Consider the following 13,806-nt stretch of genomic DNA (forward strand, 5'->3'; position numbering starts at 1 on the left):
TTGGTAATGTTTTATTTATGGTATGAAAATCCTCAAAACAAGGTACAGGGAACAATTTTTTAATTGCTTACTTAATCTGCTTACCCTCCAGGGTTGGTTTTTCCCTCGGACTCAACGAGGGACCCCACCTCTACCACCTCAAGGGCAGCGTCCTGGAGCGTGAGACAGTGGGTCAGGGAATACAACTGGGGAGAATGGCCAGTACCTCACCCAGGAGGCCTTACCTGCTATGCTGAACAGGGGCCTTGGTGGGGGATGGATAGATTGGAAAGGATAGGCAAGGAAGAGGGAAGGAAGCGGCTGTTAGGTACCATCCCGGCATTTGCCTGGAAGAGAAGTGGGAAACCACTTCCAGGATGGCTGAGATGGGAGTCGAACCCACCTCTACTCAGTTGACCTCCCGAGGCTACGTGGACCCTGTTCCAGCCCTTCTACCACTTTTCAAATTTCGTGGCAGAGCCGGGAATCGAACCCGGGCCTCTAGGGGTGGCAGCTAATCACATTAACCACTACCCCACAGAGGCGGACAACATTTTTTTGAAAATGTCAATTTCTGAAGAATTTTTCGTCAGTGAAACATTATGAATTTCTGACTTACCACCATCGAAACTAAAGCGGTTGGCGTGAATTGGTTAGTTATAGTCTCGTCTTCCCAAACTCGGTGATTTACTAGGTGCTTTATTTATGTTCGTTCGCTTCGGATGTGGTGGCTGTAAGACCTCATCCTCACTTTCATTTAAGTCTTCGCCACTTGAATTCTTTCCAGATATACCTCCTACATCGTCTTCATCACTGTCTTCAAATACTGAACAATCACTTTCAGTATTCATAAGAATTTCACGAACTGTATCGTTGCTTGTAAGCAAGTCAGCTAGACTTCGCGTAGCCATATTCAACTGTTTGCAATTGACTCGCTAAAGCTGGAGACATTCGCTTGAAAACATTTCATTTCCAGCACTGCCCGTGGTGATAACAATAACCTAACGACTTCAAAATATAGCCAACAGATGTAGGGAGCTGTCCGTTTTTCAATCATTGTCCAAAGACATACAGTTAAGAAGATATATCACTTCAAATTCCGACACGCAATATATTGCGCCGTGACCTTCAAGGGGTTAACCGTCAACTCGTTCTTCAGAAATGCCAACCCTTGCTGCATCAAAAAATATTCTCTGCATGCAATTAACATTGATTCACAGTTTAAACCTTTCAAATGCAATGGACAAGAACTATTTCCAAAATGTATCCAACAATGTGCATTTACAGTATTCAAATAACGCACTTGGATAACTCACTGACAAACATAACCTCACGCAACGAAAGAAAAAAAGAAGAAAATTCCAAGACGAGAATACTGGACCTTCAGGATATTCTCCATTCTACTTTGGCGTTCGAGACCGCAGCGCATGACCTTGAATGTGCCGCGCTGATCACCGGGAGCTGGCGGTTTGCTTCTACAAATCTATTCGTCTGTGACTTCAAGTTATTTATGATCTTCATATATTATTTGATAGTGTTGTGACTTTGTGCCTGACAGAGTGTGGAAACTGACCCTTTTGACTGTTCTCCAATATTCATAAACATTGTGAGACTTCGCCTATCATTGCGTGTGCCATACTACCATTCTTAATATTACGTACTGTTTCATCTTATACTGATCCAGAGTTTAATTAATCTTTTTCTTTTTCATATGCATTGTTTTACATGTTTTTACGGCTGACGATGACCTGGACTAGGGTCGAAACCGGTCCCATTTATATTTACTATTAAATAAAAATGTAATCACTACATTTCTTTCCTATGTATTGAATAGGTTGAACCTCTTTTTCAATTATTTAATTTTTAACATTGGGAACCTTCACGAAAAATATCTAGGAAGATCACGAAACCTAAAATCTTTGTGAGCAGCGTTTTGCCTAGAATGGCCTAAAAACCCGAAAGCTTGGTACTGTTGCTGGGATTTTTCAATCTGCGGCTGTGAAAGCCTTAAGTAGCAGAAGCCAAAAATGTTCATGTCCTTATTTTATATTATGAAAGACTTAATCAAAGTAAAGAATGTAGTCTATATATGATCATTAGATCACGTATTTTTCACTTTTCTGAAGTTTTCCTTCATGTTTACTCTTTTTTTCTTTTTTTGTAGCTGGTCTTGCCTGGAATACTGGAACAGGTTGTAAGCTGTCGAGATTCTATTGCTCAAGAATACCTCATGGAATGCATCATACAAGTATGTATTGTATAAGACAGTTTTATTATGGTACAGTTAAACCTATCATGGGATCGCAGGGGGCCAGGACTTTTTTCCGCTAAAGCTATGTTTTTGTTTAATGAAGGTGTATTAGCAACTAGTGTATAGTACGCGAACTTTTTCTTGAGCCCTAGTTCCCATTATGCACTGTGGAGTTCAGGGGTCAAGAAAAAGTTCGCGTACTATACATTCTCCATTTATTTACACTAGACACACAAAAACACGTCAAACATTATCTGAATTCGGTACAGTAAACTGACCAGTAATCTGACCACCTTGCTACCAGTAGAGTAGACACTTGAATACATCAGATATTATCAGAATACTTAAAATTGATAATTTTTATTACCAGTAGAGTACTATACATTTTCTCAATTGCAGTTGTCTTACTCTTTATAACTATAATATAATAATCGTATGGCCTCAGCTACCGTTTGCAGACATTTCGATTTGACGCCATCTGGCTGTCTGCTCGTCAATTTCGACGTTCCGGCTTACTCTGTCTGCCATCTAGCGGACCTAGAGTAAACCGGATCTCTCTTGGGCGTCTATGGCTGAGATTTAATTAATTTTGTCGGGTAAATACCAAATGTATCACCAGAGATCTTTTACATGCCGACATCGTACGACATGGAGTGTCGAATGGACTTTTTTCCGCCCTTCAAAAATCCGACTACCTCTGCCGGTTTGAACCCGCTATCTTGGGATCCGGAGGCCGACACTCTACCACGGATCCACAGAGGCAGCTACTCTTTATAACTGTTAGGTTCTTCAGTCTGCCGAAACTAATTTTGAGTAATACATTTATAAACCACCTGTAAAGAAAACATATGGTGACTGTATTACCGTATTTTCTCGCGTAATTAATGCACTCTTTTGACAGAAAATACAGGCGAAAACTTCGGATGTGTAAATTATTTGAGGAATTCAGATATTTAAAAAAAAATTACAATTCATTTACATTTAAAAGATACATCAAATATAATATATATGCAATTGGTTAAACTCATTTGCGTTTAATCATCATTTGGCGTAAAATTCCGGCATGAGATTTTTTCTGAGAAGTCGAATTAGGTAAGTTGGACATGTGGGTTTGAAGTACTGACACTGGAAAATATTCTTCCTTTTACGAGCTGACAGTACAACCTGAAGTGAAATAAACGTGTGCTAATAAAAGTACAATACATGTAAGAACATTGCTGGCAGAAAAAGAGAATTATCCAACGTGAGAAGGGCTGGGCATCGAAGGAGGGATCCCTGCTATATATCCCCAAACCATTCGTATCCGATCTTGTTTGAGTGACGTGTTCATCCACCCTTGTTCTTGGATACAAACGTGGATCCCTCGTGGAAATTTTACTTCAGGCACTAGTTTTCGTTATTGAACAACATGAGGTACAAGCTTTCTGCCATGACCTGTTACAGCAAGCAGTGCCAAAGAGAATAGCATTGCAGTATGTCGTTCTTTTTCGCTACCGGTAGCGCGTACGATAACACTAGACGTCTCTTTCTTATCGCTTGTTCGACTTTGTGGTATACAGAAACTGATTGGTGTCCGACCTGTGGTTCGTATTTGGGAGAGCAAATATTCCTTCACTTTACGCTTCTCAATCACAAAGCGATGAAAATCAATTACTTTTTGGTTGAAATCATTCAGCATTTTGTGGCATAATGGTTGTTCGTCGTCGAAGAGAAATTCCATTTCTCTTCATAAAATTAATCATCAAGCCTTGGCTAACCTTCAAATCCGAGATACTGATTCCACGAGCAGCAGCTATTTCTCGTCCTTTAAAATACAGTACAGCATTTCATGAGAAACGGCATACCCAACGTTGCGTAACAAAATCATATTTAAGCAGATCCTCCCCTACTTGCGGAAACTTGCCGCGAGAAAATGCTTTGCGAGACTTGTTGGTCGCTTGAAGTGCACTTCTCTGTTACCACGGTAGCGCATGTTGCATTCGGACACTGAATACTTGCGGCTCACTGCCCTATTCTCGTATGTTTCGGCGTAACTGATCACCACAAGTTTATATGATGCAGTATTACTTGAATACTTGCTACTGTGGACTAACAAACAATTTTGAGGTCGTAGAAAATGCATGTCCTGTACCTGAAACACTCGTAAAAGACGCCTGTTCCAGACTGGAATAGAGCGTGACTAATCACTTCTGCGCTGATTCTCTCACTGAACTAGTGCAGTGGTATTTATCGGCTGATAACAGCGCGTTGCCCGGTATTTGGAATGCCCTGTTTTGCAATAGGAACAACTTAACAATTACAGAGTTGGCAGGACTGGCATACATAGTGTCTGACTTATGATATTATAGTACATAAAAATACAATGGTTTTTCACTTGTGAGTAACTTACACTGGCTTGTTAGGAAATACTTAGCCGTGTGGCTCGCTTGAACTTATGGTCTAATGATAATTTGGGGTTAGTTGTTTTAAGATCTTTATATCTTGCCCTATTTTACTATTTGGCTGATGATGACACTTGTAATGTGTCGAAACCGCTCCCAATAAACAAGTTGTGACTTCTTTTTAGTTCAACTTACAACGGAGTATTGAAAGGTGGATCCTTCTAATATTGTACATCTTCTTATTAGCAGCTGTTAACTCGTTAAAAATAAAGACTGAAGTACCGGTAAACGATATCTTAATTTTAATGTTATATACAGAAATTAAGTAAGAATGTGATACAAATCAAGATATGGCAGAGTACATTACTGATTTCTGAGGATATTTCATATCTTCTCACGTCTAGTTAAATTTCGGAAAGGCTATTTACATGTACATTTTTTGCGAGGAGGTTATCATTTCTCTGCACGAGTTTCAAATATGTTTTCATGATACATATACAGTTAGGTTAGGTGACGCTGTTTGAAGAAGAAAACAGGTGTTTGCAACAGAAACTTCTGGAGTGATACCGTATTTCTCCGAATCCAAGACTTTTTTCTTTCTCAGAATCTCATGTGAAAACTCAAGGGTTGTTGCATTCGCGGCCTAACAGTAAGTTAATGGATACCACTGGCATCTACCGCGATAACCACGCTGCTTCTTTTCACACACTCACAGAACTCATTGACAAACGACCGCCTCTTTACTGTACCGGTTGTACAGTGCCTGTGTGTAACGTCACTGGATCTCAAGTAGTGAAGAGAGAATGGCTTTCTATTGACTGATTGATTGTTGTTGTTTAAAGGGGCCTAACATCGAGGTCATCGGCCCCTAATGGTATAAAATGAGGTGACAAATTAAAAGTCCAAAATTCTCCACTGACCAGAATTCAAAGCGTGAAGACGAAGAATGAATGGATGGATTGATATGAAGTTAAAACGATCAGTGGATCCGACCCACAGTGCCTCACATGCACAGAAGCGGGTAAAAAACAGTAGTAGTACGGACCAAGGGACTGCTTCTATAGCACTATACTGAATCGATTATAATATGCTCGTTCTCGAAACGGGTCCAAAATCCAGGTCATCGGTCCTCATAATGGTATTTATCGCAAGAGAATTAGAACCATGGTATTCCCATGTTGCGGTACTAATCAAGAGTAGTGTAGACTCGCGGTATTCCATACATTATGGTATGACTCACAGGTAATGAAATTCGCACATGAATTACAGACCTAATGTGTTTTGCACATTGCGGCACCTTTGACAGGCAACGCAAACCTATGGTGTTCATCACGTAAGTGTACTAACCACAGGGACTTGTACTATCCTGTGGTATTCCTCATATAGTGGGTACTAATCATAGGCAAGCCAGAACCATGGGTTCCTTCATCCCATGGTGTCGCTCACATAGTGCTACTAATCACAGGTACTGTAAAAGCTGCCGTGCCCACGTTTGCTACTAATCACAAACCTATTTGGTATCCAACATGGTGGTACTATACACAAGTAAAGGCGACCCATGGTGTTCCCCGCATGGTGGTACTAATCACAAATAGTTTCATGGTTCTAATTTGATCATCCCTTGGTCGCCCCTTTTAGTCGCCTCTTATGACAGGCAGAGGATACCATGGGTGTATTCTTCGTCTGCATCCCCCACCCACAGGGGGGTAGATAAAGAGAAAAAGAAAAGAAAAAAGTAGTGATCCGTCACTACAGACCTAATGTGTTTTGCACATTGTGGCGCCCTTGACAGGCAACGCAAACCTATGGTGTTCATCACCTAAGTGTACTAACCACAGGGACTCGTACTGTCTCATGGTGTAAATGAAGGAACGGACAAAGAAAGGCAAGGGCCACGAAAGGCGTGAAAATGAAAGACTCCCTAGGCCAACAATACTCTAATACCGTCGGGGTCGGAAAAGAACAAGAGTTGACCAAGCAAGGTCGGACAGGATGGACGAAGGTGAGGAGACTGGCACAAGTAAGTGGAAGCAATACCAGGACTCAGCTAAGGGCCCCGTGGTTGCCAACCCACACTCCCAAGTTGATAGCCCCTTGGGCTCCTTTTAGTCGCCTCTTACGACAGGCAGGGGATACCATGGGTGTATTCTTCATCTGCGTCCCTCACCCACAGGGAGTTAGTGTGTTTGGTCTGCGAGAGGTATTTTATTTTCCTCAAGTCTGCCGGCAAGCCGGTTAGGATCCCCCTGTCCGCCACCTGGGACGTGCCACGTGGGAGTATCACCTCTCCCCCTGCTATGCCAGCATAGTAGGTTCGTGGGGCTTTCTATTAGCCTCTACAAAAACGTTTCTCAAATCTTCAGAATGGCACCAAAACATGCGACCCTTCGAATTCTTAGGAAGGCCATGGCTACTCAGTGGCAGAGTTATAACGCGTCTATTGTACTTGCCGCTTAGTAAAATTAAGTTTTATAGACAGCAGGAATATTTTCGTGATGGATAGTCGTATGTAAAAATACGTTGGAAAGGTATTGCCGGCAAAAGTTCAACGGGATCTAGTCGATATTATGATGCCAATTTTAAGTTAATGGTTATTAAACACTCGGAAATGTAGAGTAATTGTGCAGCCGCAAGAAAATACGGCATAGGCCTAACTAAAGCCGATATTTGGCGCTAGTGTGAAGACAAAGGGCTAGAAAAATGCATACTGTACAAAAAATGCATTCAGTGGTCCGCAACAAGGGCACTTTAAACAAGTCGAAGATGAAATTGTGAGGTATGTGCATAAAAAACGGAAGGGCGGAATGGCCATACCGTGGCGCAATAAACTCGTTCGTTGACTTTCAACGTCCACGATTTGGCCTATACATCGCTAGCCGCTGAATTTGGCCGAACCCGGCAAGCAAGACGTGCGTGTAGCATTAGCCGGTTATAATATCTGACGCTGAGTTAAAGGAATAGTTTTATAGACAGCAAGAATAATTTCCTGATGGATTGTCGTATTGTAGGGACTCATGAAATAGGTATCGCTGGCAAATTTTCAATTGGTTCTCTTCGGTATTATGATGCCAATTTTAAGTTAATGGTCCTTAAACCTGTGAAAATACAGAATAATTGTGCAGCCGCAAAAAAAAGGCATGACTAAAGTCAATGTTCAGCGACTAAAAATAGATTAAAAATGCGTAGGCCTACTGTACAACAAGGCATTCATATGATTTTACAAAGTACTTTTTGAGCCTGATTTAATTTTTTTAAGGAAAAAGTGAGGTTCATCTTGGATTCGGAGAAATACGGTACTATATTTTATTCCAAATGAAATTAATCATACACTTTCACGTAGTATCGGATTTCGAAAACTAACGAACAAGTAAGCCGTAGTGTGTATATCATCTGCGGAAACTCAAACTGGATTCATTAGTTCTTTAATTTCTTCCTGTCTTGCACAACTCTTCTTATACTTCGACGCCGTGCTTTTATGAGTTGCGTGTAAACAAGGCAAGGAAATTTCAACATTGCTCGATATTATCGATAGACAAAAAACAGGAGAATGTTGTCAGAACATGGTAGCTTGAACCAAGATTAGGCGCCATTTTCGGTCTAGAAGTCTCTCAAAGAAAAAAGAAATGAAGCGTCTCTCAGAGCGACGCTGGCAAGTTTTGTTCATTTCTTGAGGATCGCTCACAGCAACTCTGGCTCTAAGATGGTTAAAACTTTAACCTCAGAAATTACAATGTACGTATCTGAATAATTCCGCCGTAGGTTGAATTCCTGTAGTTCCTTTGAACTTCTGTTGACATTTTGACAAGTCTTCAGTAAAAAAGTAGATTCTCCTATCTTTTTCCCATAGTGAGAACTACTGAACCACAGGTGGTGAATTCTAGAGATAGCTATTTGTGGAGTACAGTACCAGATATTTTCTATTCACTCTTGGAATCCATGAGATGAGTTACAGTACTTTGCCGTACTAAAGCATTCGCTCTCTCATTGGCATGAGTCCAACTGGCTACCAGTCCATTAACCTTCTGCCACGTCATGCCTCTCACCCTGGCTAGGTCAATGACACACTGTATTTTACTTTTATCTATACATTTCTAAATATTTGAGTGTGATTTGATAGTATCTGATTTTTTTAAAGAATGAAACATGTCATTACACAAAACAAAACAAAGAAATGAGAAATACAGGGAGAACTAAAGACAAATAATAGTAGAATATTTTATGGGTTCACCTTTTCAATACAAAGTTGTGCAATATGTCACATTACATTTCCTTTGGGACTAGTTTCAACCTAACTGTAGGCCATCATTAGCCATAACACGAATCACACACTATTATATCAAACGATTCAAAACAATGTACAGACATACATACATATCCCACGTCGTTCCATCTTAAGCGATGGGTCGGCAAACGAGGCTTCTCCACCAGTTGCGGTCCCTGAACTTCTCTCCTTCTTCAATGCTTTCCAAAGTATGTCCTCTCTGTTGAATGTCGATCTTCACCATGTCCTTGTACCTGAGTCTTGGTCGCCCTCTTGGTCTTTTGTCTTCAAGTTTTAGATCGTACATTTTTTTTGGTAATCTGTTATCACCCATGCGTTGCATATGTCCATACCATCTCAGTCGCTGCACTGTTATTTTGTCCTGCAGTCTTACAACTTGAGCCTGCTTGCGGATTTCCTCATTATGGACTCTGTCCCTCCGTGTTTTGCCGATCATGCAACGGACAAATTTCATTTCTGCTGCCTGGATTCTACTAACATCTTTGTTTCTCATGGTCCATGTTTCGCAACCATAGGTCAGGATTGGTACGTAATAAGGTTCATATATGACTCTCTTACATTTTGTTGGTATTTTCTTGTTCCATATTATGTTTTTAACTATTTTGTAAAAGTTGCTACCTGCCTGAATTCTGTGGGGAAATTTCCTTATCTATAGAACCAGTATCAGAGATAACACTTCTAAGATATTTGAATTGATGGTTCATCTGTAGCTGTCTCCCCTCCATTTCAATATGTCCCATTGGTTGGCCGTATCTCTTCATGACCATAACCTCACTTTTCTCTTGGCTGAAGATGAGTCCATATTCTTTAGCAGATTCTGCCCAGGAGTTTGTCCTTGAAGATCTTCTTTAGAGTCTCTCCACAAGCATATATCATCTGCGAAAAATATAACTTCCATTTTCTTACCTCCAATGGTTTGGTGAACTTTTCTCTGAATCTCGTTCATCACAGTGATGAAAAGAAGAGGAGACAGAACACCACCCTGTCTTAACCCAGATTTTATATCAAAGGATTCAGTCATTCCTACAGGTGTTTTGACTTTACTTTGGGTATCATCATACAAATTCTTGATCCGGTATATCATGTCATCCTGTATTCCAATTTTCTTCAGTGCTTCCTACACCTTCTCTCTGTTCACTGCATCAAATGCTTTCTTGATATCCAGAAGGGCTAACCACAAATCTTGGTTGTGTTAATAGTATTTTTCCATTAACTGACAGACTGTAAAGATTAAATCAGTTGTTGATCTCCCCTTCCTGAATCCATACTGTTCTTCGAAGAGGTTCTCTTCAATAAGGGGTCTGATTTTACGCTCTGTAATTCTTTCATAAAGTTTACCAACTTGAGATGTTAAAGTGATGCCTCTATAGTTGGAACATTTCTTTCTGTCTCCTTTCTTGAAGATTGGAATTATGATGCCTGTTTTCCAATCGACTGGTATGTCCCCTTCTTTCCAAATCTTACGAAAGAGTCTGTAGATCCAATGTTTTCCAGAAATGCCCATTGCCTTGATCATTTCTCCATTAATTTCATCAGCCCCTGCTGATTTTCCAGTTTTGATGTATTTCCAGGCATATTCTACATCATTCCATGTTAATTCTGACCTGTTGTCAGAGGCAGACTTGCAGGAGATAGTACCGGTACTGTCTTTTTGTGTAGGCTGCATGCAATTCACATTTAGTAATTCATCAAAGTAAGTCCTCCAAGTCTCTTTGATCTTCTCATCTTCAGTAATCAGATTTTCATTATCATCTCTTACAGACACAATGTCGTTATAATGTCTATAACCCTTGGGAATTAAAACTAAGACTAGTTACTTGAATGCATTCTGTTAAAAGTTCAAGTGATTCAAGACTTAATGTAACATTAAGAATGGTGGCGAGGGTGGCACAAGTCGTAGAATGTCGCGCAGATCCCACGATGTGAAGAAAATGAAGACAGATGAAGCAGAAAGCCGTTGAGACGAAAAATGAAGACAGGAGATGAGGCAGATCCCACGATGTCCCGAAGAGGCGCCATCTCAGGGACAAGCAGGATGATGCAGAAAAAAAAAAAAAAAAAAATTATATAAGAAAAGGGGGAGGATCAGGCATGAAAGAGTTAAGCAGTGGGAGTGGGGCTGGGTGAGCAGAAGCAAAAGGAAAAGTAAACAAATATAAAAGGGAAGAGAGTGATGGACAGCAAACAAATGAGGGAGCAAAAGAAAAAAAAAAAAAAAAAAAAAAAGGGGAAAGGGACAGCAGACCTGATGAATACCCATCTCCCACCCTACGAGGAAGAAGAAAAAACAAATTTTTTAGGTATGGAATGGCTGTAACAGGGAAAAATGAGCCTTTTTAATATTGATAGGGGACTGGAGGGATTGGAGCTGGGCAGTATTCGGAGGAGGAAAGGAAAGAATCTGAAAAGGACCCAGCCAAAGAAGCGAAAGTTTAGCGGAAAGATTTTGGGATGCGGAACTAACTGGGTGATTTTTGAGAAGAACGAGATCAACCAACTTAAATTTAGGGGTTGAGACACGAGAATTACAAGCTTTTTTATGTAACTCCCTGGCCTGAAGGAGCTTTTGAAAGGCGGAGTTGTAACTGGGAATGAGTGAGAAGATGAGAGGGAGTATCCAATAGGGAGCATAAGTCCCAAGTTAAAGAAAGAGGGTTATTGAGTTCCCTACCTAAAAAAAAAAAAAAAAAAAAAATGTGTAGCGGGGGTATGAGATGTACAAGTGTTTATGGTAGAATTTAAGGCTAAGACAAAATACGGAATGAAAGATGTACAAAAAGGATTTCAAATTCCAATAGTAGCGTTCAACAATATTACCTTGAGGATGGTAAGGGGTAGTGCAGATCTTTTTAATGCCCAAGGAAAAACAAAAATTATAGAAAAGTTTGGAAGTAAAAATTGATGCATTATCAGAAACAAGAATTTTAGGAAGATCAGTAATATGAAAAATGTGATTTGACAAGAGATTTATAATAATTTGTGAAGAAATATTTTGCAAAGGGCGAACAATAAGGAATTTAGAAAAACCGTCCAATAAAGTAAAAATATAAGAATTCGATTTTGAGGATTTGACAGTTGGACCGAAAATATCAATATAGAATTTTTCGGAAGGGTAGGTAGTAGGAGAGGCAGCATAGGTTTCATATGGAAGATGATTTAAAGGCTTGTGTTTCTGACATAAGTGACAAGAACGAACCCATGAGAAAATATATTTACGCATTTGGGGCCAGAAAAATTGAGAGGCAAGATGGGCATAGGTCTTAGCTCTGCCGAAATGCCCTCCAACAGGGGAATCATGAAAATATTGAAAAACCATAGAGCGTAGAGTAGAGTGAAGGACAAGACGAGGAGTAGCCTTAGGAGTAGGTTTAAAAATAAGTAATTGTTTTTGGAGACGGAATGGACCGGAGTAATTAGGAGAAGAGGTCGCGAGTAAGTTGTTGACAGTACGGGTCAAGTTGCTGGTGTTGTAGGCAAGACTGAAACGAAAGGGGAAAATTAGTAAGAGAAGAAATAGAAGTGATGGAATTAATAGGAAGAAAATCTATTTCAGAACCATGAAGTTGATGGTCTTCAAAAAGACAGGAAAGAGCATCAGCAACAGAATTATTATAGCCAGAAATAAATTTGAGAGAAAACTTAAATCGAACAATCGAAGCAACCAACGACCAGTGCGACCAGTTCTTGGTGCATTATGAAGAAGCCAAGAAAGAGCCTGATTATCGCTGCTCACAATGAATTCACGGTGGTCAAGATAGTCAGCAAAATGCTCAATAGAAAGAATGAGTGCAAGTGCTTCTTTTTCATAAGTGGAATATTTGCGTTCTACAGAAGACAATATGCGGCTAAAATATGGGATGGGGAGAGTCTGGCCATCAAAGGTTTGTTGTAGAACAGCACTGATAGCGACATCAGAAGCATCAGTCGATAGTTCGAAAACTACATTGAAATCCGGAATTTGTAAAAGAGGGGCATGAGATAGTTTTGATTTCAAAAGATCGAATGCAGTTTGTTGACGAGAGGACCACTGAAATTTTACACCTTTTCTTTTAAGAAGATTTAAGGGTTCAGAAATGGTTGAGAAATTAGGAATGTACTTAGCATAAAACCCAACCATCCCCAAAAAGGATCGTAAATGTTTTAAATTAGTGGGAGGTGGTATTTTATGGATGGCGGAGACTCTATCGGGATCAACGGCAATACCTTGAGAACTTAAAATGTGTCCAAGAAATTTAATAGAAGTTTGAGCAATCCAGACTTTAGAAGGATTTACAGTTAAGCCAACGTAGCGAAGACGAGTGAGGACTTCACGAACGTGGGACAAATGAGATTGGAGATCAGGGGAATAAATCAAAATATCATCAATGAAGGGGAACAAATATTTATACTTAATATCTGAAAATAAGGAATCCACAAAGCGTTGCATTATCTGAGAACCTAGGTTTAAACCAAAGGGAACTTTTTTAAATTGGTAGAGACCATTGGGAGTAATGAAGGCAGTATAATGAGAACTGATTTCGTCCAAGGGAAGTTGATTGTAAGTGGAATTTAGATCAAAAATAGTAAAATATTTAGAACCGGAAAAGTGTTGAAAAGCAGAGTTTAATTTAGGCATAGGATAAGCGTCATATACTATCTTCTGATTGAGTTTTCTATAATCCACAATAAATCTTGCAGAGCCATCGGGCTTATCAACAACAAAAGCAGGTGAAGCGTAATTGGAAGATGAGGGAATGATGGTATTATCTTTCAACATTTTATCAATTGATTCAAGACCTTCATCCTAGGGAGACTGAGGGAATAGGGGGAAGAACGGACAGGAGTAGAATCAGTAAGATCAATATGTGCAGAGACATTTTTAACAGTACCCAAGGTGGGGGTGATGACGTCAGAGAATTCAGTAAGTAGGGCTT

At 40.0% G+C, this 13,806-nt stretch overlaps 1 protein-coding gene across 1 annotated transcript in view; it reads left to right on the top strand.

Moving 5' to 3' along the window:
• Positions 1-13,806, top strand: part of Vps35 (Vacuolar protein sorting 35) — a 180,117-nt gene that overhangs the window by 37,811 nt on the left and 128,500 nt on the right. The window contains exon 6 of the mRNA XM_068226569.1: positions 2,144-2,227. Within this exon, the coding sequence (XP_068082670.1) occupies positions 2,144-2,227 (84 nt within the window). The remainder of the gene's footprint in view (positions 1-2,143; positions 2,228-13,806) is intronic.

This window comes from Anabrus simplex, chromosome 3, assembly GCF_040414725.1.
Source record: "Anabrus simplex isolate iqAnaSimp1 chromosome 3, ASM4041472v1, whole genome shotgun sequence".
NCBI classification, from domain to species: domain Eukaryota; kingdom Metazoa; phylum Arthropoda; class Insecta; order Orthoptera; family Tettigoniidae; genus Anabrus; species Anabrus simplex.